Raw genomic sequence first — 24,148 nt, 5'->3', positions numbered from 1 at the left:
TTATAATACCTTTGTAGAGTTTTCAAGCTTCATTCACCTTTTACAAGGGCGGATATTGTTGCCTCGTAACCATCAGAAAAATGAAAATCTTTAGCAGCATCATCTTGATGGTTATGGACGACGGTCGGTAATAGTCCGCACCCTAAATGGGTAAGAACTAGGTATTCTGATTAGAACAGAAATCCAAATTTTCCGGCAAGTTTCACCATCAGTCATGCTAGGATAGTTGTACCGCATGCATCGGGAGCGTGTTTTTCGTCATCAAACACTAAGTTTCCGTTAACAAAAGTTGCCAGGCAAGCCTTGAACCCATGTACGCCGATATGCTCTACAAAAAAAATGTGATTGCTTTAAAATGCAAGAAACAACATGATTTCATTAATTTATGTATTACATTATTCTACATTTATTTTTTATTTTATTTTCTTATCAAAACATTGTACCTGATGTTTCACATGTACGGTATGATTTTCATCAAGGTCAAATCCTTTTCCGGTTCCCAAACTACAATATCCGCATGCTTCCCCATTGCAATCTCTCCCTGACAGAACAAAACAAAATGATGTGAATACGACAAAAAAAATGTGATTTCATTAATTTATGTATTAGAGTATTCTACTTTTATTTTTTATTTTATTTTCTTATCAAAACATTGTACCGGATGTTTCACATGTACGGTATGATTTTCATCAAGGTCAAATCCTTTTCCGGTTCCCAAACTACAATAACCGAATGCTTCTTGATTGTAATCTCTCCCTGACAAAACAAAACAAAACAGATTGCACTGTGTTTGACATATATTGATATACTCAGAATGATGTGAATTCGACAAAAATTACAAATCACTTGTCTACCTTTAGATCTTGGCCAGCAAGTTTAGCAGGCTTCTCACTCCACCATGAAACTAATTTCTCCAAAGTGACACAATATCTAAGCCAATAGGACCATGTAACAGGAAGAACAAATTGAAAAAAATAATAAATAAATAACAAACTTCACTTATTACCCCCTACAAACATTACGACAACACATCTAGTCCCCTAACAAACAATTTATTACAAAAAGATCCAAGAACTAACCTGTAACGAAGATATACCTCCCCACGCCCTCAAAAAATCGCCTTCCTCAAATAGTTTAAGCTCCGGGGCAGATGGTGAATGATCAGAGCTTAACATGTCGATATCTCCGCCCTAAAATTTAATCGTAAGAGCTTAAGATATGATAATCGATTTTGAATTTTGAATTTTTGATGCAAAAGCCAAAAATTTACTTACCATCAAAGCCTCCCAGAGTTTTTCTTTGTTGGAGGCATCGTGAATGGGTGGTGAGCACTTGAAACGAGTATCGCCATCTGGGATCTCTTCTGCAGAAAATGCTAAGTAAGAGGGCCTGTCCGTTGATTCTGAAGGCCCTGTACGAAACAAAAAAATGGGCCTATATATATATATATATATATATATATATATATATATATATATATATATATATATATATATATATTTGAAACAAAATAAATTTAAGAATGATGAATTGTCATAAGAAAAATTAAAATATAAATTAAATTTATTAAAAAGGGTAAAATGCAAAATTATAAAATTTTAGAGGCTATATATATACATTTTGAAAACTAATTTCGTAATTAGAAATGAAGGGTCGACCTTTGCCGTAACTCAGAGAGAGAAGGCCGCTCAAGCAGAATCCGAATACGACTCCATAAGCACTGGGGAATGCTTAATGGCATTCAAACTTGCAGGAAAAACACCAGCTCTTATCAATATTCCTTCCCGAAAACAACGTTCGGCTTGCATGTGTTAAGCATATAGCTAGCGTTCCTTCTAAGTCAGGATCAAACTCTTCTTTTGACTATGATTTGGCCCTACAGTTAGGAGGTGGGTTTGTTTGGTTTGAACATAGGCTCAAACATTATTTGAAGGGAACCCTCGTCACGTAGGACAACAGGCGCGCATAGTCAAGTGTTTAAGCCATCTGAACTACATCAGTTATGCATATATCTTGTATAAAATAATATATATTAAGATATTAAATATATACAATTTGGTTACAATCGGACCCTATTTTTCTCGGGGCCTTGTGCGGCTACACACTTTACACACCCTTAGGGCCGGCCCTGCTAAGTAATGCGGGCAAGTTTCAACAGTTACGCTATCACCATTGTTTTTTGCTTCCTACACATGAACGGTTTTTAATATGTAAAAATAGCAAATGAAAGGGTATGCAAAGATACGAAGAGAAACCCTTTGATCAATTCAAGAGAGGATCGTGAATCGGAGAGATGAACAATGTGAACGTGAGCTCCTTCAGCTGGACCACCAATTCTAGTGTCTTTTGCTACTGTCAGAAACTCTCTAATGACCGTCTCTTCCCTAAATGACGAAAATAACCCTGGTTACCATATATAATAATGTAAACTTCATGTAGTTAATCTGAAACTTTTGGTGGTCAAAACATAGAACCTAAACTTAATTTGAAACTTTCGGTTGGTTTGAAATTCAAGATTGAATCAAAGGGCATAATGGTCATTTTACAATTTTTCAACATAATTTACACAAAGTCTAGAAGTACCATGAGACGGGTCGGGTTTTAAGATATGTAGAATAGGATCTCGGATCATCACCACCATCTGCCAGTTCCAATTCTTGCTGTTTTTCAGCATGGACAAGCAAAGGTCTCTTGTACTTGGCCAATACGGATAGCCCTTCCTATATGTATACAAAAGAAACGATGATGAGAAGGGTATATTCGTCTTTTGCACATAACTGAAATGAGCTGGACAATCTTTCTACGACTATTTCCATTCACATAGGAGGGCTTTCTTGTGTTTTGCACATACAAGACGTACCTTTTTGGTTCAGTTTTTGTTCAATTGACGTAAGTATTAAAAATACTGAAGTACCTTGATATGGGTAGCATCTGTCGTGGGGAAGTCGTGAATTCCTGAAGGACACATGAAAGACTGAAAATGGAACATATGCAGGAAACAAGTGTAAGATATAATGCAATATAAAGGAAAAAAGAAAAAGTGAAGTTTGAATCTTGAGTGTCCTAAAAACATGTATAGTTTTTTCATTTTTGTACCTTGAGACCAAGAGCACCGGCGTTTAGGAGACCTTCTAGAAATACTTGCATTAAATGCATTTTCGGGTACTAGACCTTCCCAAAACCCTAAGTAATAAAAGTAAATGTTAGATTCATCAACCTGAATATGATATTATAAGATATTGTAATTTTTTTTTTGTCCCGTTAAAATCAGTCTAATAAGACTCAAGGCTTTTTGATAGTTGTTGATTGAGTCGGATCTGACTAGACACAACCCACCGACCAGTAAGAGGCATATTAGAGGAGCCAGGACGGAGGACAGAGTCAGATGCTTCCAAATGTGATATCAAACAATCTGAATTTGACCAAGTCAGACTCAGCCTCTTACCAGACCCAAGCATATCAAACAGCCCCTCACTATCTCAGTTCAATGCATGTCAAAAACAGTACAAGACCGTCATGTTCTGTCTTGCGTAACAAATGAGAAGATAAAATTACATTTTTTTTCTTTTTATTAGTTTGAGGAGCTTACCAACATTAACATAAATCCTCCCTTTTGCAGCCTCTTTCTATCGTCCAATTGTCCATGATCATAAGAGAATGATTTAGTATTTCATTCAAAATAACCAAAACAAAAACAAAAAATGGTGGAACCAAGATAAAACTATTTAAAAAATAAAAATAGTAGATGTTTGAACTTTGAAGTGTATATTAGTCATCTTCACCTTAAGTTTTAAGGTTTCCTCAGAAACAGTAGATGGAAAGCTATTAAGAGGCATATCTATCAATGTTGTTATCCCGCCTGTATAAACAAAGAAATACAAAAAACAGTTTTTATTTTTATATCATATAAATATCCATTAACCAGTAAGTATTATTATAATAATCATAAACATATTAGAATATTGTCTAATTGACATACCAGCAGCAGCAGCCGCCTTGGTTCCTGAAGGAAATCCTTCCCATTCTCCCTTCCTGGATCATCAAGATGTGCATGCCTATGGTCAAGAACACAAACAAAATCATATTACACATAAAAGGTTTAATCTTTTTGTCACTTTGATCACTAAAGTTTACATCTTTGATAAAGTATTGAATCTGGATTCTAGAACATGTAGATCCACATAGGAAATCAAGATAATTTATGGGAAAATTTCTTACACATCAATTAAACCAGGCATCAAAACAGCTTCTCCATAATCAATCACTGGTTCATTCTTTATCAACACCGCCCACACGAAGACAAGAACCGGCACTACAAGCCACCTATACATAAGATAGAGGCAAATCATCAATCTATGGCCTTAAAACCCTCAATTTGACCCGAAGGTCAACTTGGTCCAAAGTCAACGGTCAAAGTCAAACAGTCAACAGTCGAAAGTCTCACATCCGGCCGCCATGTTATGGCCAACTTTATGAAATCCACTCATCTAAACCAACAAGAACATGAAGAACAAGCTCCTAAACCTAGATTTAAAAGGTTTGAACACAAAAGATAGCAACTTGAGGACTTAAAAAGGTCCAAGAAGTATGCATCAAGATGATGAGGAGGTTTGTTTGTTTGATCAATGCTTAAGAACACCTTCTTCATCTTCAAGGTCACAAAACACCACAAAGCTTCAAAAATGACAACAATAGAGGCTAGGTTTCTTTAAGGGTGAAAGGGAGGTGATGGAGGCTAAAGGTGTGCAAACCCTAGCGTCCCTTCCCTTAAATAGGGGCACAAACCTCGAAATTAGGGTTTAGCATAAAAATAGTTGTCACGTCGTGACCAATATATTGTCACACTATAACGCGTACTTAAGTTGCGCGTTTCCATCGGGTACCGCCACATCGTAGTACATCACCACGTTGTGGCCTTAAAATCCATCCTTTTTGAGCTTGAATGCTATAACAACAAAAGAATTATCTGAAACTTAGTGTTACACTTGTAATTCAATCAATATATAATCAAATAAAGTGTTTTGTAGTCTAAAATAGAGTACAAACAATAAACTACATTTTGGAGGAAAAAAACATGTTATTCTGACTTCAAACAAAGGAGTTGTGACAACTTAAAAGAAGATAACGAATTATGCATAATGTTGAAAGACAACAATTCAACTTTGATACCTCGTGTTTCAGGTCGATCCTGGTTTCTTTACCCAAAACCAATTGCACTAAACCGGCTAAAATTCGAAACAAAAAACGGTCAATCTTGAGAAACGATACCCGGCGTGCTATTATTATCAGCCTCGGATCGGATCGTTCTGACCGAGCCAACTGTCCACCCTATTGTCATTTAGAATTTTCACATGTTTTGATAAGTTAAAATATTTTAGAATTTAAAAAAAAATAACATTTATATATTTTAATTGTTATTCTAATAATATCCTCTTTAATAAACGAAGGTTTTTTTGCTACTTGTCACATTTAATTTGCCAAATTTTATTTTGTGGTTATTTTGAATTAATTTTTTTCCACATGTCATTTTATGAGTTTTTTATTTTATTAAATTGCACAATAATTGTAATAAATGTAGTAATAAATGGATATTAATTTCACTAATAAATTTACCTTTTAATTTCAAAATTTCTAAAATTAAAACTCATTAGTTTTTTCTTTATTTAAATTATTTGTTTAAATTTAAAAGATAAAAAACATTTCTATTATAATAAATCATTATTTTATTTATTTTCTTATAAATTCAAAGTTGTCAAATATTTTGACCTTTATATTTAACTTTTTTTTTTAAATTAACTCATATAATACATGGGTCTCACAACTAATAATACAATAATAAAACATATGCTATTCCATTTTAAAAACATTAAATATATATTTAATGATGTAAATTAATATGGTTGGAAAGAAAATAAATTTGGTGCTAAATAATTACTATTTTGTTGTTTTTTTAGAGTTGCTCTAAATAGGGTTGTGCAAAACCGTAAATTCAAAAAGGCGAAAAATTAAATCTGAACAGCTTATATTCATTTTTATAGAAAATTTTTGAATAACGTACTTATGATTCAATTTAGAGTTATCCAAAAACAGTTTGCAATCAATATCTAGTTTTCGGTTCGATTATTTTGTATTTGTGTGCTCTGGTTCCTACACAATGCACATTATAAGCACCAACCTTCAACTATAACTAACACACTTACGTATACACATGAATTATATAAATCTCCCCTAAAAATGCAACATTACACCCTCTGGTACAAACGCAAAAGCCAGAAATCTCGCTAGAATGTCGCCTGAAAAGAACACAAATCCAAATTTTCCGGCAAGTTTCACCATCAATCATGCTAGGATAGTTGTACCGCATGCATTGGGAGCATGTTTTCCGTCATCAAACACTAAGTTTCCGTTAACAAAAGTTGCCACAACTTTTCCGGCGAGTCTTGAACCCATGTATGCCGATATGCTCTACAAAAAAAATGTGATTACTTTAAAATGCAAGAAACAACATAATTTCATTAATTTATGTATTACATTATTCTACTTTTATTTTTTAATTTTACTTTCTTATCAAGACATTGTACCGGATGTTTCACATGTACGGTGTGATTTTCATCAAGGTCAAACTCCTTTTCCGGTTCCCAAACTACAATATCCGCATGCTTCCCGATTGCAATCTCCCCCTAACAGAACAAAACAAAACAAAACAGATTGTACTGTGTTTCACGTATATTGATATACTGTGAATAGGACAAAAATTACAAATCACTTGTCTACCTTTAGATCTTGGCCAGCAAGTTTAGCAGGCTTCTCACTCCACCATGAAACTAATTTCTCCAAAGTGACACCATATCTAAGCCCATGGGACCATGTAACAGGAAGAACAAACTGAAAAAATAAATAAATAAATAACAAATTTCACTTATTACCCCCTACAAACATTACGACAGCACATCTAGTCCCCTAACAAACAACATATTACAAAAAGATCGAAGAACTAACCTGTAACGAAGATATACCTCCCCACGCCCTCAAAAAGTCGCCTTCCTCAAATAGTTTAAGCTCAGGCGCAGATGGTGAATGATCAGAGCTTAACATGTCGATATCTCCGCCCTAAAATTTAATCGTAAGAGCTTAAGATATGATAATCGATTTTGAATTTTGAATTTACTTACCATCAAAGCCTCCCAGAGTTTATCTTTGTTGGATGCATCGCGAATGGGTGGTGAGCACTTGAAACGAGTATCGCCATCTGGGATCTCTTCTGCAGAAAAGGCTAAGTAATGCGGGCAAGTTTCAACAGTTACGCTATCACCATTGTTTTTTGCTTCCTACACACATAAACAGTTTTTTAATAAGTAAAAATACCAAATGAAAGGGTATGTATGCAAAGAGAAACCCTAATTACTTTGATCAATTCCAGAGAGGATCGTGAATCGGAGAGATGAACAATGTGAACGTGAGCTCCTTCAGCTGGACCACCAATTCTAGTGTCTTTTGCTACTGTCAGCAACTCTCTAATGGCCGTCTCTTCCCTAAATGACGAAAATAACCCTGGTTACCATATATAATAATGTAAACTTCATGTAGTTAACCTGAAAGTCTAGAAGTACCATGAGGCGGGTCGGGTTTTAAGATATGTAGAATAGGATCTCGGATCATCAACACCATCTTCCAGTTCCAATTCTTGCTGTTTTTCAGCATGGACAAGCAAAGGTCTCTTGTACTTGGCCAATACGGATAGTCCTTCCTATATGTATACAAAAGAAACGAGGATGAGAAGGGTATTTTTGTCTTTTGCACATAACTGGAATAATGTATTTTCATTCACATAGGAGGGCTTTCTTGTCTTTTGCACATACAAGACATACCTTTTTGGTTCAGTCTTTGTCCAATTGACATAAGTATTAAAAAATACTTAAGTACCTTGATATGGGTAGCATCTGTCATGGGGAAGTCGTTAATTCCTGAAGGACACATGAAAGACTGAAAATGGAACATATGCAGGAAACAAGTGTAAGATAGTAATGCGATATAAAAGAAAAAGAAAAACTGAAGTTTGAATCTTGAATGTCCTAAAAACATGTACAGTTTTTTCATTTTTGTACCTTGAGACCAAGAGCACCGGCGTTTAGGAGACCTTCTAGAATACTTGCATTAAATGCATTTTCAGGTACTAGACCTCCCCAAAACCCTAAGTAATAAAAGTAAATGTTAGATTCATCAACCTGAATATAATATTATAAGATATTGTAATTTTTTGTCCCATTAACATCAGTCTAATAAGTCTCAAGGCTTTTTGATAGTTGTTGATTGAGTCGGATCTGACTAGACACAACCCTGAATCTGACCGACCGGTAAGAGGCATATTAGAGGAGCAAGGACCGAGGACAGAGTCAGATGCTTCCAAATGTGATATCAAACAGTCTGAATTTGACCGAGTCAGACCCAGCCTCTTACCAGACCCAGTAACAAGCATATCAAACAGCGTCTCACTATCTCAGTTCAATGCATGTCAAATACAGTACAAGAACGTCATGTTTTGTCTTGCGTAACAAACGGGGCCTAAAATGATAAGATAAAATTACATTTTTTTTTCTTTTTATTAGTTTGAGGAGCTTACCAACATTAACATAAATCCTCCCTTTTGTAGCCTCTTTCTATCGTCCAATTGTTCATGATCATAAGAGAATGATTTAGTATTTCACTCGAAATAACCAAAAGAAGAACGAAATATTGTGGAACCAAGATAAAACTATTTAAAAAATAAAAATAGTAGAAGATTGAACTTTGAAGTGTATATTAGTCATCTTCACCTTAAGTTTTAAGGTTTCCTCAGAAACAGTAGATGGAAAGTTATTAAGAGGCATATCTATCAATGTTGTTATCCCGCCTGTATAACCAAAGAAAATACAAAAAACAGTTTTTATTTTTATATCATATAAAATATCCGTTAACCAGAAGTATTATTTTAATAATCATAAACATATTAGAATATTGTCTAATTGACATACCAGCAGCAGCAGCCTTGGTTCCTGAAGGAAATCCTTCCCATTCTGCCCTTCCTGGATCATCAAGATGTGCATGCCTATTGTCAACAACACAAACAAAATCACATTACACATAAAAGGTTTAATCTTTTTGTCACTTTGATCACTAAAGTTTACATCTTTGATAAAGTATTGAATCTAGATTCTAGAACATGAAGATCCAGATAGGAAATCAAGACAATTTATGGGAATATTTCTTACACATCAATTAAACCAGGCATCAAAACAGCTTCTCCATAATCAATCACTGGTTCATTCTTGACTTGTCCTTGCCAATCCTTTTCTTTAACCAAAGATATGATGCTTCCTCCATTAATCTCAACTGCTCATTTGCATATTTAATCAATATAACCTCATACTTGAAAATCAGTTGACCTTTTAAAGTTCTATTACTTTTTCAATTTCAAAGTCGATTAGAATTTTCTTACAGACTCTACATGTTTTATTTGTAGTAGATTCTCTTTTGCTAGATGTAGTTTTCAAGTTTTTCTCAAAAAGAAAATCATGATTGCCATGAATTTAGTAGTTAGAATCTATTTTTATGCCAACTTCTGTGCTTCACTTTTCTACCAATTTATGCAACCATGTTTCACCCTTTTACCTTTCACTTTTTTACATATTTATACAAACCGGTTGGTAATAAAATCGAACATTGTTGCATATTTCATCTAAAGAAATACATTGTTACATAAATTGCAAAAAAATGTGAAACATTGTTGCATAAATTGCAAAAAATATGAAGGATTGTTGCAAAAATGCGCATCTACCCATACAAAATAATTTCTTTATATTGTAGTGCATCCCTAAAAAGATTTTATTTTTAATAATGCATATCCAAGTTGGAAAATCCAGATCAGCTAAACAAACCTGCACCAGAAATGATCTCATGGGGTGTCACAATGCGTTTGCTAGCAATCCAGAAATGATCATGAGGAAAAAGACTGCAGCCACTTGTTGTAGGCTGTTGCATTAGCATTTCAGTTTATTTAAATCAATATGAAAAAGTTATGAAATTTGTAACTTACAACATAAAAGTTATTTATTACAACAGTTGTATGATTTTTTTCGTATTATGAACGCATCTTTATACGTCTTTCGTTCATAAAGGCATTATATTTTTAATTGTTAATGATCATCATTTATGATTGCAAAAGGTTAAAGAAAAACATAGCACTACTGAAAGCAATAAATTTCACATGATAATTGATATAGAAAGTTTAGAAAAAGTAATGATCTTAAATTTTACATTTACCCTCAGAACTCTGTTTTGTTGCAACTTCTCCTTTACATTCTCAAAATATAATTAAACTAGCTTTAGATGATCAGAAAATCTTAATCAAAATGGGATGTTCTGAACACTGCAAGAAAGAAAATAAACTCAAATAGGGCAATAACTCAATTATGTCAGAGTATGTGTTTCTTTAGTCCTTATGCATGTGTCCAAATGCACGTGACACAAAAAGACACAAACCACATAGTTGGTTTGTTTTTTTCTGGTGTAGGTGCTTATGTGTGTAAATATGCCTCAAAAGTTCATCAAGAAAAGCAGAAAAATCAAATATTTTGGGGAAATATTGATGGGTTCTGAAAGATTCAATCAAAAGAGTGTAAAAGTTGAATCTTTTATGAGATTAGAAGATGAACATCACCTGCACTATTGAATAGGTTGAGTTTAGATGCAGTTTGGCTTAGTTTAGCAATGTCTGTTTGCCTATATTGGATTTTTTTTTAATGTTTTCTGATATAATGTGAGGTAGCAATTTCACTATGAAATATGAGATCTTGCAAATGCAAATTTTGATTTCATTTTCTTGAAAATGGCAATGACTCAATAAATTTACTCAGAGCATCTTCGGTCCATTACACAATGTTTTACACCAAAATGAATATTCCAAGTATATTCTTTTTATCTAACTTATATTAATTTCAAAAGTACCCCCTTATATTTCTTAGCTTACATCTCTTTGTTACTAGTATTGTAATATATGTCAATTTCCAAAAGTATTTACATTTTGAAACATAAAGATTAAATTTATTATAATTGATAATTAATATCTATTTAACATATAGCATAATATTACAAGGAACAAGTATTACATTATAATGATAGTTATACAATTAAATTAACTAGAAATGTATTAACTAAATCTTGAAGGATCAAATATGTACACATGAAAGTTTAACTTTAAGAACTATGTTACTATGCAACAAAACAAAAAAAACATTCCGCAAAAAAACAAAAAGTTACACAAAGTCCCATATTGCCAAGTTGATGATTATTTAATGAATTGTGAAATTTGTCCAAAATATGATCAATTTATCTATCCATCCTCCAATTTTAGTCAGTTGTGTGATCAAACCCATCACAATTTATTATCTGAGTTTGATTCATAATAATCATTTTCAAGATATTAGATTGTCAAAGCTTATAGAAGATACTAGCATCCATAATTGCCAAATTAAACTGAATTCAGTTTAATAAGAATAAGTTAACCGAAAGATTAGCACATAGACAATACATCACTAAACAGAACTAGGGTTTATCAGAAGAACAAAAAAAGGGGGAAATCTAACCTTTGGAGAGTTGTAATCGAAGTAGACGATGAATAGCAAATACAAAAGCAGTGGTACCATAGACAAAAGCAGCCTCCAAGTTACTGATTCCATCTCAATCAGCGGCAAGAGTTTGGCCGGAAACTGTGATCTTAGCCGGAAAAAGGTGGAGTCTTTGGCCTGAAAGTATGATATCGATCACAGTGGGTGTTTTCCGGTGGTCTGTGGTTCATCTTGCTGCGGGTTTTATGAAAGAATCTATCAGAGATCAATGGATCGTGTGTGCAATGCACAAGTGGTTGTGGGGTGGGTGCAGTGGGGCCCATCTGCCTTTTTATAAGAAAAACGACAAAGATTTTCTTATGTTTTCAAGCTTTTAAATGTATTTTTTAAAAGGGTAATCAAGATGCGTTCTCTACATATCTTGGAGCACGTTATTTCAAGTGGAGTGATTCCCCCATCCTCCGTTGTCTACCGTATAAAATTCAAATCTCAATCTCAATCAACTTGTTTAACTTTATATTTTCAGTTCTTATCACCGTCTATTCCAGGTAAAACGTAAAAAAAGTCATAATAGAGTAATATATTTTTCACTTACTCTTTTAATATTTTTTTGCTGCAAAATAAATTTTTATTGTTTTTTTACACATTCAGTACTTATGATCGATTTATTTAAGTTTTTCTTACAGCATCATACGTTGGACAATCATTAATAAGGTATTCTAGGTTGTTCATGCTTACGGCCACTGTGACCTCGATTGCTTGGTGCTTAGGTCTTGTAATCTGAATGTCGTAACTTCTTCATACGATTTCAACCTTGTCTTGCGCTCTCCTGCCAGCCCTGCCCAGCGCTCCCTTGTCAGCCCTGTCTGGCACTCTCCTGCCAGCCCTGTCTGGCACTCTCCTGTCAGTCATGCCTAGCGCTCCCTTGACAGCCTTACCTGACACTCTCTGATCAGCCCTGCCTGGCGCTCCCTTACCAGCCTCACTTGGTGCGCATCCGCTAGTCTCGCCTAACGCCCCCAAGTAGCCTTGCCCAGCTCCTTAATAGTTGGGACTGAATTGGGCTGGCCCAAGGCCTAGCCTAATTCCCCTTAACCTAGTGGTCCCTTATAAAGTGATCAGTACCTCCTCCATGGAGAGGGACTTTTCCCAGTGGCTCAGTCGCCACTCTCCACATTCAGCTTCCATGCCCATACACTACCCCCATCACCAAGATGGTTCTATCCAGCTAATGAGAACCATCTCATCTTTATCAACCGATCTAACGTGATCGTCGGAGCCTGCTCCCGGAGCACAGTCCATAGAGCGATTCTAACGACTTTGCTCTGTGAGTTTTAGATCTCCGTCGTAGCATCTGTCTAGAAGAGATACCGGAGTTCTATGTCGTATCATTCATCAACCACTATAAATACCAACATCCTTATTTATTTTTCATCTTATTTAAACCTTTTTCATTCAACTAATAACCTTTTTTATTTTTCATCATCTTCAAACCTTCATTTCGAAAAAAAATTACTCACATTTGGACCACGGATGAAGAGATTATGCTAGCTCATGCATGATTGATGTAATTGAAAAGTCAATCAACATCAACATTGTAGATGTTGTCTACTTTCTGGATGAAATGCACCCAACGATACAACCATGAAGCCGGTCGATGTCGAAAAAAAATATTAATTTTTCTCCAAATGGAGACATGCAACGCAATTGCAGTGCAGTTTCACTTTATGTTTCTTAGGATGAGGCGTAAAGCGGTAAATTGTGAAAATGAAAGAATTATATTAGTCAATGTTCTTGAGACTTTCCGTGAAGAAACTTACAAACCTTAATGGTTTGTTGAGTTTTGACAAATTGTGAGGAGAAAGACAAATGGTATCGAATCAACTTGTTTTTTGTTTTATTTTAATTTGAAGCTTGTTTTAATATTTTTTTAATTTTAGGTTCGTTGTTTTTTAATTTCATGCGTACTTGTTCTTAGTATTTTAATGAAAATTTTAGTTTTATATATTAGTTTTTTATATAAAATATTTTTTGTTTTAAAAAAATATATATTGTATGGTAAAAGTGACAAACCACGTCCTCTAAATGAAAAACTTTTGAAAATGTTTGGCAAATCCTAGGTGGCACAGCAAAAATGACAGGACTCCCTCTAGCCTAATAGAAAGCAATAGAAAGCAAAGAAAATGGATTTCGGATTTAGTTTAAGCAAATCATTGAACCCCTTTTCTGTGAATGGCCACTGTCTTCCCCATTGACTGCTTCTCCTCAAACAAAGACCCATTTTGATGGTAAATCCACGAAACCCGAAATCAGATCACAAGTTGATTAATACCTTTATGAACGACATACAAGACATTCCAAAATCCCCAAAAAACAAAGGATTTGGTGGTTGTCATAAACCTACTTTTATACAAATGTAGAAATAAACCATGTGTCTTTTTTCCGTTTGTCTACTTCACATGAGAATCATAAGAGTCAGAGACTGAGTCAGGCTGAACGAGTTGGAGCTTGTCAATGTATACGAAGAACCTTTTAAGATTTTCCCTTGTTAATGTGGCCATGTCGATTGCCTCTTTCTTGTCCACATACACCCACAGCTCACCCGAGTCTATTCTTTTTAGGCTTACTCGACAAAACGGGCAAGACATTGATCTTCTTCGCCTGCAATTTGTTCCGAGAGTGAATCTTCGGGTTTTCGTATGCAAGAAATAGCAATGTACTTTGACTTATTTATGTATTTCAACATACTTCTTTCATGCACCTTAAAAATCTATCCAATTACAGCAGTATTATTTCAAACTGTTTCTTATTAACAAATCAACCAAGTACATTTCTATTTCTTGCACCATAGTGACGAGGTAGAGAAGCATATATATATACCAGTCATCATAGCAACTGCAGCACATTTCATGGCTACATTTTGGTAAAACAAGTTTGTCTTTTGTTTCCATGCAAATACCACATTCTTCTTCTGATTCAATATCAATATCTGAACAATATCGACTTTCATTGTTGTCTTCTCGTTTAGAATATCGTTCCAAACATGTCCTTTTCTGCTTTCTATCTTCTGAACTCATGACTCCACTTTGAAGTTGCATTAAAGATGGATATATAATACCTTCATTGTAAAATGGTTATTTAGTCTCATTCAAACAGTTTATTCAGTCTAAGAAAAGAAAACAATACAGCAGTTCATCCAAATAGACATCATTAAACAACCCTTTAATCCAGTAAGCTATAAACATCCTTCAATATTCATCTGGACAAAGACTTGTTGACATAAGAAAGATGATGAAAGAAAATTAAGACCATACCATAGAATTCTCTAATACTCGCCTTTCTTTCATGTGTAGACATGGATGTGGAGCCATCAACGTAAACCTGTAGCATATACAATCAAGAAATAAGTAACTTTAAGGAAAAGCTGGAAAACAAGAAGATAATATGAATTAAAGGGATATATGATTAAAAGATTATATATATAATGAAAAAAGTTGGGATTTTTTACCTTGTAAATCAAGATTCTTAACAACCCTAGAGCACCTGCAAGGTGACAATCGGACCATTGAACAAAGAAAAGCAAAAACTGTGCTGCTGCGCTATAAGACATTCGCATCTGTACATTTGCCCCATCGTACTCCCTTTGTAAATCCGAAGCTCTGCAAATCCATAACATATGGTAACAAAAACATCAAAATTCATATTGGTTTTGAACTTAAATTGTAGCAAATTTGATTAAAAGTTAAAATCTATATCCCATTTTTCAACGAATTAAGAAAAGAAAGCGTTGTTCATGGATGGAAATTGGAATAGAGATTAACTTCACAAGTATAGGCGTTTCTTTCTTATTTAAGGACACGAAAATACTTTACTTAGAAAAACAAATTTAAGTCTAAGTACACCTTGTGATGAAAAAGATAACTCTATCACTATAAACTTGCTTGATAACCTAAAAAGGCGACACCTTTATCCATTTTAGAAGCAATAATTAAGTTAAAACAGAAATCGAAAGCCGAATTAGAACAACCCCAGATTAACGATTGCTCTAAATCATTTAAAAAAAACCCACAGAAATTCCTCATGTCGACATAAAAACAGAGTGAATCGGTCGAATTCTTACAGAGTATTAGCATGTTGAATATCTGCTTCAAGAACTTTGAGAGAATCCTTGAAGGATTTTCTCATTGATCCTCCTACAAACATCTATTGCTCCCTCTATCTACTTTTACATAAACCCTAGAATTGTATTAACTTTCTCTATCTAGAAACAGACTTGAATGGGACTGTGGTGATGAGGTTTGTCTGTCTCTATCTTGTTCACGAAAGCATGGAAGAACTGTGTCACTGTCAAGATGCAACGTGGAGTTGAGGGTAGTGTAACACGTAGGCCTTTGAAGTTTTCTTGAAAGGATTGCTATTTGTAGTAATGTGGGTAGTGGTTTAATGTGGAAAAATGTGGCTAGATCCTTACCTCGAGATCTTTGTTTTAGTAAAGACCCTTGTTTTTCGGATTATGACAATAGAGACCATTTCATATTTCTTTATAGTTAAGTGATCTCAAAATTCAATATTGTTGAAGAAACTTTTTATTTATTTTTAGAAATCTGATTATTTTAGTTGGTATTATTGTATTATAGTAACAAACAATTACTAAACTCTCCTATTTAAGATTTTTGGTTCTAACTTCAAACCTTGTAAAAAATCCCAGTACATGGATGGACAACTCTAAAATTTTCGTCGACACCTACACATGTTTTATTTGCAAAAAGGTTGTCAGTTAATGATTTATTTTCAAGTATTAATCTAATATGGTGATTTGAATTGGAAGTTGAAAGTCTGATGAGCCTCGAATTTATTGCAAGATAGGGTTATGTCATATGTGGGGTCTAAGTGTCTAATGATTATATGGTGGTGTAAGGCAATATGTGGCATTATGATGTTCGAGTATTCAAACAAACATCTTTTATGCTATAGAACTTGTTGGGCGTCCTAAATATCCATGAAGGAAATAAAATATGTAATTAGAGTGTTAGATTTGAAGCTATATGAGTCATATTCTGTGTTCTAGACAATTAAAACTCATGATAGCTCTACTTATTTGATAATGATAACCATCTGTATCATATATTTTTAAGATATGAATACTAAACCTTGAAAAGAAGTTGTGAGGATAGGAAAAGGTTGTTAGGGTGGACACTCTCGTCGCATTAAACTCGCAAAAGAGCTATGGGAACTCCATTTCCTCCCCGTTTCAAATATATTTTGGGCCCTGGGTGAGAGGGAATAAAAAGCCCTTAAAATACACAAATTTCATTAACTTTTTTATAATAACTCAACAGTTGAAAGAAAATTATTTGTACTTGCATCTAAATATAACATTTTCGATTACAAAAAATTTATACATACATGATCCCTATATATATATATATATATATATATATATATATATATATATATATATATATATGTCTATATAAAATTTGAGCCCCTTTAAAAGATGGGCCCGGAACGATCGCTCCTATCGCCCATCTTCTAGGTCTGCCTCCGTGAACATAGATCTGAGCTCCTTGGGTTTTACACTTTCACAGGAACCATCTTCCTTTTGGTTGTTTCTCACGAGCTGCTCTGCTCCTCTTGTTGACGAAGTCTTCGTCCATTCATCTTTAAAGGTTATGTTTTGCAGACTAACTGAAAAGTTAGCTGATAGCTGAAAAGCTAGCTGATAGCTGGAAAAACTAGTTGCAAAAAATAACATTTGGTAAAAACTAGCCGATAAGCTAACTGGAAGATATAAAATAACATAAAATGACATTTAGAAGAATATATTTCTATAACTAATTAAGGGTATATTCAGAAATTTTTAAAAAAGTTCATGAAAATATAGTCTAAGTAGGTTTTTAAAAAAACTAGTTTATCAGTTACTTTTTGGCTTGACAAACATGACAATTTAAAAAAATAAAAAATATAAAAAATAAAATAATAATAAACTAGCTTGTCATCTAATTATGGTGCGTCAAACACAATCTAAATATCTTTTATATACATATTTGTTTGGTGTTATTATTTATAACCGGATAAAAAAGAAATTAATGTTGCGCACGAGCTATGAAAAATGTACGATTCTTTGTCTCTCTCGCTCCCTCTCCTTCATGTTCGGCGACCATGACTCATTCGTGGCTGGCGACCACCGCTACTTCACGTTCGGTGATCATGGCAACCACCAAATCGAGTTCTAGAACCCTGATGGCTTTGAAACCAATGATTTTCGACAGCCCCCCCCCCCCTCCTTCTTTTTCGTCTTCTCCCCGTCATTGTAACCCAAAATAAAACTCTTGCTTTCGAATTACAAAAAATAAGAAAATTACCACCTCTTCCTCCTCAGTCTTCTCCCCACAACCACAGCTCATACTAGTAGGAAAAACCCAGATCGATGGCGGTGTAGATTGGTTCCTCCGAAACCAGACTCATTAGAAAAACCAAATAAGTGAGTCAAGATTGGTTCTATGACACGGAGGAAGGTGAGCCAAGAATTGTCGAAAGGTGATGTGGCAGTGTTGATCGTCAGAGTGTGTTAGAGAGTGATATTAGGAATACGTAGGAGAGAGAAATAGAAGGGGTGGGGCATTTTTTTTAACTTATAAAAAACAAATAATAATAATAATAATAAAAAAATAAAAAAAAATAGATAAAGGTATTATAGCCATTTAATGTCTAACATAGACGGAAATTACAACAAATTCAAACCACATAAAGTATTCTGAATGAAAAAGAGAAAATAAGAATCAAACAAACAAATTGTACTAAACCACCTGGCCTATTTATGTAATTTACTCATGAAATTATGAACTTTGTTTTGGGTTCAAAAAAAAAAAAAAAAAAAAAAAAAAAAAAAACTGAACTAAAATTACAATTATTGATAAGATAAAGATACCGCTAGAATCCCTTATCCTGTTATCCATTTGCATACTTATTTGTCTATTTGCGTTATAAATATTTGTGCAAAAATAAAGGTTACGTTTAGGAAAAATATTTGTCTATTTGCTAACTCGTTAAATATTTGTCTATTTGCGTTATAAATATGTGTGCAGAAATAAACGTTAGATTTGGAAAAATATTTGTCTATTTGCTAACTCCTTAAACAAGGTTCACGTTTTTTTTCCTAATGTCAGGACTCCTTTTTGATTGTTGACTTTCTTTTTTGTGTACCGATTAATCCCCCTGCTGTAAACATAAGACTATGTTTCATATCTTGGAGTCACTGCAGATGAACTTTCATCGCCACAGAGGCTGAGTAGTGTCAAAATTTGAAAATGATCAAATAAGTTATCTATCATATCTTTCACATGTCTTATCAAATCACCACAGCCCAGATCATTAAACTAATTTATGATTAGATAATTTAATTTATTGTTTTGTATAAGTAGAATAAAAATATAATAGAGTAGAATTTCTTTGGGCAAAACATAACTTTATCAATTTAAGATCTCTATATTACTTTGTAACTTTTTTTATGTGAATAAGTTCATAGAGACAAGCCGACCTGTGGCTTCAAAGAAAGAATCAAAACCACATTATTAATGTATATGTAGGCAGACGATTTTTATTGGAGAATATCACTTATTAAGATAATTAACTTTTTGGTTTGTTCATATCTAGGTAACTATTTTTTTTTTGTATACATCTAGGTAACAAACGTTAGAAGTGTTCACATATGACCATTATGACCTGCTGTAGCAGGTTACATCCTAGATGTGAACACTTTTAACAAGTTCGTTACCTAGATGTGTAAAAAAAAATAGTTACCAAATATGAACAAAACAACAAGTAAGAGTAAATTACACGAATGGTCCATGTGGTTTGGGGGAATTTGTGTTTTTGGTCGTTAACTTATTTTTTTAACTCGGATGGTCCCTACTGTTTATTTTTATTGCGTGTTTGGTCCCTGTCTTACCTAAAAAGACTATTGTGCCCTTATTAATTTATTTTTTAATTATTTTTCTTATTTATGTATTTATTTTATATATATTTAAAAAAAAATTAATAGACCTCATATATATGTATCTCCTCACCGTAAACCTGAAAACACATTTGAGAAATTTAATTTGGGTTTCATCAGTCACCATCTCATCTCTCATCCTCCTCAACTTCTATTTCTTTTCCATATTTAGTGACATCGACGTCTTCATCATCCTTCTTTTTTTGGTCATTCAACTCTGGCGAACCAACACCATAACCCACTGTCTCTTCATCTTTAGTGGGTTGTGGTGTTGATTCGACGGAGTTGAAGGACCGAAAAAAGAAGGGATGGTGAAGACGTCGATATCACTAAAGATGAAAAATAAATAGAAGTTGAGGTGAGAGATAGGATGGTGAGGAGATACAGATATGTGGTGTCTATTAATTTTTTTTAAATATATAAAGAATAAATACATAAATAAGAAAAAATTAATTTAAAAAATAAACTAATTAAGGGCACAATAGTCTTTTTAGGTAAGACAGGGATCAAACACGCAACAAAAATAAACAGTAGGGAGCATCCAAGTTAAAAAAATAAGTTACGGACCAAAAACATAAATTCCCCCAAACCACAGGGACCATTCGTGTAATTGTGTTCACATCTAGGATGCTACAGCAGGTCATAATGGTCATATGTGAACATTTCTAACAAGTTTTTTACCTAGACGGTACAAAAAAAAGATAATTACCCAGATGTGAACAAACCGAAAAGTTAATTACCTTAATAAGTCATATTCCCATTTTTATTGATATGTAACCCTAACCCTACCCGTTTAATTATCGTGTCGTGTCGTGTCAACCCGTTTACATAAAGGTGTCGAAATCTCTGACCCTAACCCGCTAATTTCGTGTCGGGTTCATGTCGGGTTTTTGTGTCTGTCATGTTTTGCCAGGTCTAGGACTTACCAAAGGCCATTCAAAGGAGATCCCAAAACCACAGACTTTACTTTTTTGCCAAGGAAAAGAGGAAGAGGAATCAAAGTCAAGATTTAAGACATTAATTCTTTGAAAGCAAAAGTGCATCATTTCGTAGGCCATTACGTATATTTTCCATCAATATGGAACAGTAACTAGATCATCATAAATGCTTGTATATGATAAAAGCAACCCGGCTTTATACAAATGTTCACCCTGCAGGCCTGCACTTTCCGACTTATATTATATAACAGTCTAAGCTTTATTTGACACCTATATAAATTTCAAATACATCAAATAGTAAAATGACACTAAAATTAACTAACAGTCATCCCCTAATTTACAATAACATTTGAATTTACACGAAAAGGTAAGCAAACATAAACTTGTGCATCAATGATAACCGTCCTGACTCCTGAGTGAAGGGAAAAAAAATAGGAAGATGGAGACGAAATCCATATATTGCACCAAACCACGATAAGCATTCGTGTAATTTACTCTTAGTTGTAAGTACACCAAGAAGAGATCCACTTATTATAGATTTATTTTTTTAACATTTCATCTGATACGTGCCACTAGCTAGGCAATGAACAACTAAAGATATTCAGGAACATAAAAAAGAAGGTCGAGTATAGATGAGCACTTACATAGCATAGCGTATTGGTAGTTATGGTTCAAGGATGGGTCCATTGAAAAATGACTCCATAACTATTTATTGCTCTTTATTGATACATGATAATTTTAAAAATATTTATTATTTTAAGTTTGTCTCCATCTAAGTATCTAACCATCTTGATATTCCTTTTCATGATTTGTCATAAACATAGCTCTTTAAATAACAATTCTCATAAAACATCCCCAAAAATAGAACATGAATAAAAATATGTTTGATTTTAACAAGCAATTTATCCTAACAAAAATGTCAAAGTTTCATACAACCATAAGTTTGAATACCATGGATCCATAACAATACATAATCTTACAAAATTGCTCAAAATCTTTACCACTAACCCGATCCATTATCACGGGCACCTACGAAGCTACGACACTCCTAAACTGCTTCAAAATCTCGGAGGACGTCACAATTCCAACCAACGTATAGTCCTCTTGAACCACCCACGCATAGCTAACACGAAGCGCAATCATTTGAACCATAACCGCCATTAAACTATTCCACGGATGACACACAATCGCAGTCGACCGCCTCCCCGGGTAAATCAACCGCCCCACCGCACCATTTTTGGTACTCCCGAATTCCTCATCTGACGAGCAGCACGAAGAGGAAGATGATGACGGGTTGTAGTAGTCATCCATAAGGTCCAACATCGCGCTCAAATTCCTCTCTTGTAAACGCATCTTGACCAAGTGGACCAAATTATCAGACGGACCACTATGGTCGATATACGCCATGAGATCCCCCGCCGAGAGGGTTGCGATTGCCGCCGCTACGGTTTCGTCGCAACACGCAAGGGTAAAAGGGGAAATTTCTCCTAGTAAACGGTTATCTTTGTTGATAACTGCGATTGAGGTTTGAGCTGAGAGTGAGTGTGAAATTAAGGGTAGGGTAGAAATGGCGGGGTCTTCGTAGTGGATTGTGAGTGTTTGCTTAGTGATTATGTTTAGATCTTCTATGGTGAATGTGGGTATGGGTGAAAACACGCCGATTGCGTTTAGGAGGAAACGAAAGACATCTTCTCGGGTTAGCCAACAAAATTCTTGATTGTAATGAAGAGTAGGGGCATGAAGGGGAGACTGTGTAAGTTGGCTTATCCTTAAATTGGTTCTTGCATTGTTATGTATTGGTATAACCAAGTTTTGAGCTCCTTCAAGTATGCAATCTATTGCTTCCAAGAGACTAGAAAAATAAAAAACATAAAAAGAGATTATAAATGATGGTTTCATGGATGTCAAATGAGTATGTTATTTGAATATGTTTCATGTTTATGCACAAGAAGAAATTTTATATATTTATTTTAACATTACTCGTTTTTGTTATTTATGATGATATTTTCACATGAATGGTGGGATCTGCTTTATCAATTTGAGGCCAATCATACCTCAGCTCCATAATATATTTTTACTTGCACTTTTGGATCTTAAAAGTAACAATTGACTATTTGAACAAGATGTAAAGTGAAAATATTTTATTAAGGTCTGATTGCTTCTAGATAATCTGAAGTATTTTATAATAGTTTGAAGCAAATTCAATGAATCATATTATATTATAATATTATATTATCTATAACTGAGATCCCTTTTTGTTCTTTTTGAACAGGTGAGATTTTGAGCATAAAAAATTTAATGTAATTCAAATCACATCACACCAACCCTTTCACTTTCATAAGGAGTGATTCGCCATTTTCTTCATGTATTAAAAGATATCCGACTGAATTCATTAATTTCCTACTTTGGTTTTAAATACACTGTTGTTTTCAGGGAAATAATGTAGTACAGAGTCCCTTTTTATGGGAGAAATAATACCCTACGTTAACGGAACTTACAACATATTGATGAACTAATTTCATTTCGGAATCAATTCTAGATCTAATTCATACCTAATACCTTTCATGTATCTTGCAAATCCATCGGATAAAATTAATCAACTTTCAATCTAGGTTTTCCATAACCCTCTTGATAAAATTTACTTATTTAGGGTCCTTTTCATGCGAGAAATTAGATCCTTAAGAAGCTAAACTTTAACCTACATTAACTAATGAATTAACTTACGTCAACAATTTCATTACAGGAACAATTCTAGATGAATTCATGTAATTCACCCATTTCAACTTTGACCTACCAAGCAATTTGCGTTAAATTCTATCGATTTTGATTGTTAAAAATCAATAAACAATCAAAGGCAAAACAAAAGAATCGTAAAACGAACCTCGAATTCGGTTCCAGATGTCTAATTTGCCCTTTCACCTTCGTAACCAGATCCGAAACGTTCGATTGAAGCGCATCCAATGGATGCGACAGATTCTCCTCTTTACAGAGATGAACAATCACATCAACCATACAGATCTTCCCCACACATCGACAACACCCGGTGTCATTACAAGCCACCACAGAATTGGAATGTTCCGAGCTCCATACGCTTACATAGATCTCTCCTGACGTTTTTAGGGCAAGCACCGCGTCCGCGATGGTAGCGGTGGTCGGTAACGGCCTCAACGGCGGCTTTCCTAGGCACAAGTCGGAGATTTCGCTCGCCAAGAAGCTAATTGCCATACAATATTACAATGGAGTTGAAATTATGGACGAGCCTTTAGCGGTTTATGGAATATTCGTTTTTCTGATCAAATGGCATGAAGCTTCGGTATTTATAGGTGGAGGGAGAATCGCAAAAAAGGTTGGACGATTTTACGGATCCGATCCTTTGTTATTTAAATATTGCAGTTTCTACCATGAATTAAGTTTAATGATAAATTTGGTATAGATTTAATGTAATCCAACGAAACTTATAATCATTATCATCATCGGTCGAAGTGGAGCTCACTCTCTCACAAATAAATAATTTTATTGGAAATCAACTTCGTAAGATTTTGTTTTCAAGAGCATTAGTATCAATATGTTTGACTATTGTATTTTTTTTATTGATATTTTTTTTAACTAAG

The 24,148-nt window shown here is 34.1% G+C and overlaps 3 protein-coding genes and 1 pseudogene across 5 annotated transcripts; all 4 read right to left on the bottom strand.

The window, feature by feature from the left end:
• Positions 1 to 191: 191 nt before the first annotated feature.
• Positions 192 to 4,274, bottom strand: LOC145126557 (allantoinase-like; annotated as a pseudogene). Its single transcript, XR_013716418.1, has 14 exons — positions 4,219 to 4,274; positions 3,980 to 4,055; positions 3,783 to 3,859; positions 3,590 to 3,626; positions 3,097 to 3,183; positions 2,915 to 2,974; positions 2,584 to 2,720; positions 2,246 to 2,384; positions 2,111 to 2,186; positions 1,275 to 1,375; positions 1,087 to 1,190; positions 855 to 993; positions 444 to 541; positions 192 to 328 (listed from the first exon to the last, which is right to left on the bottom strand). The product of XR_013716418.1 is annotated as an allantoinase-like (transcript).
• A 1,731-nt stretch (positions 4,275 to 6,005) lies between these two features.
• LOC145124388 (allantoinase-like) lies at positions 6,006 to 11,882 on the bottom strand. Of its 2 annotated transcripts, none has more exons than XM_079059713.1 (15): positions 11,622 to 11,882; positions 9,915 to 10,008; positions 9,249 to 9,369; positions 9,012 to 9,085; positions 8,814 to 8,890; positions 8,621 to 8,657; positions 8,106 to 8,191; positions 7,924 to 7,983; positions 7,611 to 7,747; positions 7,406 to 7,532; positions 7,173 to 7,328; positions 7,000 to 7,110; positions 6,775 to 6,885; positions 6,582 to 6,680; positions 6,006 to 6,465 (listed from the first exon to the last, which is right to left on the bottom strand). In XM_079059713.1, the coding sequence occupies exons 1-15, from the start codon at positions 11,712 to 11,714 to the stop codon at positions 6,340 to 6,342; spliced, it is 1,509 nt and encodes a 502-aa protein (XP_078915839.1). In that variant the 5' UTR covers positions 11,715 to 11,882; the 3' UTR covers positions 6,006 to 6,339. The 2 variants fall into 2 exon arrangements, with proteins under 2 accessions (XP_078915839.1, XP_078915840.1); XM_079059714.1 differs by lacking the exon at positions 11,622 to 11,882 and adding an exon at positions 10,300 to 10,319.
• A 2,020-nt stretch (positions 11,883 to 13,902) lies between these two features.
• Positions 13,903 to 16,064, bottom strand: LOC145126252 (E3 ubiquitin-protein ligase AIRP2-like). Its single transcript, XM_079061652.1, has 5 exons — positions 15,724 to 16,064; positions 15,112 to 15,262; positions 14,918 to 14,984; positions 14,484 to 14,721; positions 13,903 to 14,264 (listed from the first exon to the last, which is right to left on the bottom strand). The coding sequence occupies exons 1-5, from the start codon at positions 15,804 to 15,806 to the stop codon at positions 14,054 to 14,056; spliced, it is 750 nt and encodes a 249-aa protein (XP_078917778.1). The 5' UTR covers positions 15,807 to 16,064; the 3' UTR covers positions 13,903 to 14,053.
• Positions 16,065 to 21,406: 5,342 nt separating this feature from the next.
• On the bottom strand, positions 21,407 to 23,814 carry LOC145126242 (CBS domain-containing protein CBSX5-like). The gene is made up of 2 exons (XM_079061643.1): positions 23,419 to 23,814; positions 21,407 to 22,389 (listed from the first exon to the last, which is right to left on the bottom strand). Exons 1-2 carry the CDS (start codon positions 23,760 to 23,762, stop codon positions 21,567 to 21,569), a joined length of 1,167 nt encoding a protein of 388 aa, XP_078917769.1. The 5' UTR covers positions 23,763 to 23,814; the 3' UTR covers positions 21,407 to 21,566.
• Between the last annotated feature and the right edge of the window lie 334 nt (positions 23,815 to 24,148).

This window comes from Lactuca virosa, chromosome 7, assembly GCF_052849685.1.
Source record: "Lactuca virosa cultivar CGN04683 chromosome 7, Lactuca_virosa_CGN04683_v6, whole genome shotgun sequence".
In the NCBI taxonomy this organism is placed as follows: domain Eukaryota; kingdom Viridiplantae; phylum Streptophyta; class Magnoliopsida; order Asterales; family Asteraceae; genus Lactuca; species Lactuca virosa.
The sequence above is the reverse complement of the archived record's forward strand: the minus strand, read 5'-3'. Positions and strand labels throughout refer to the sequence as shown.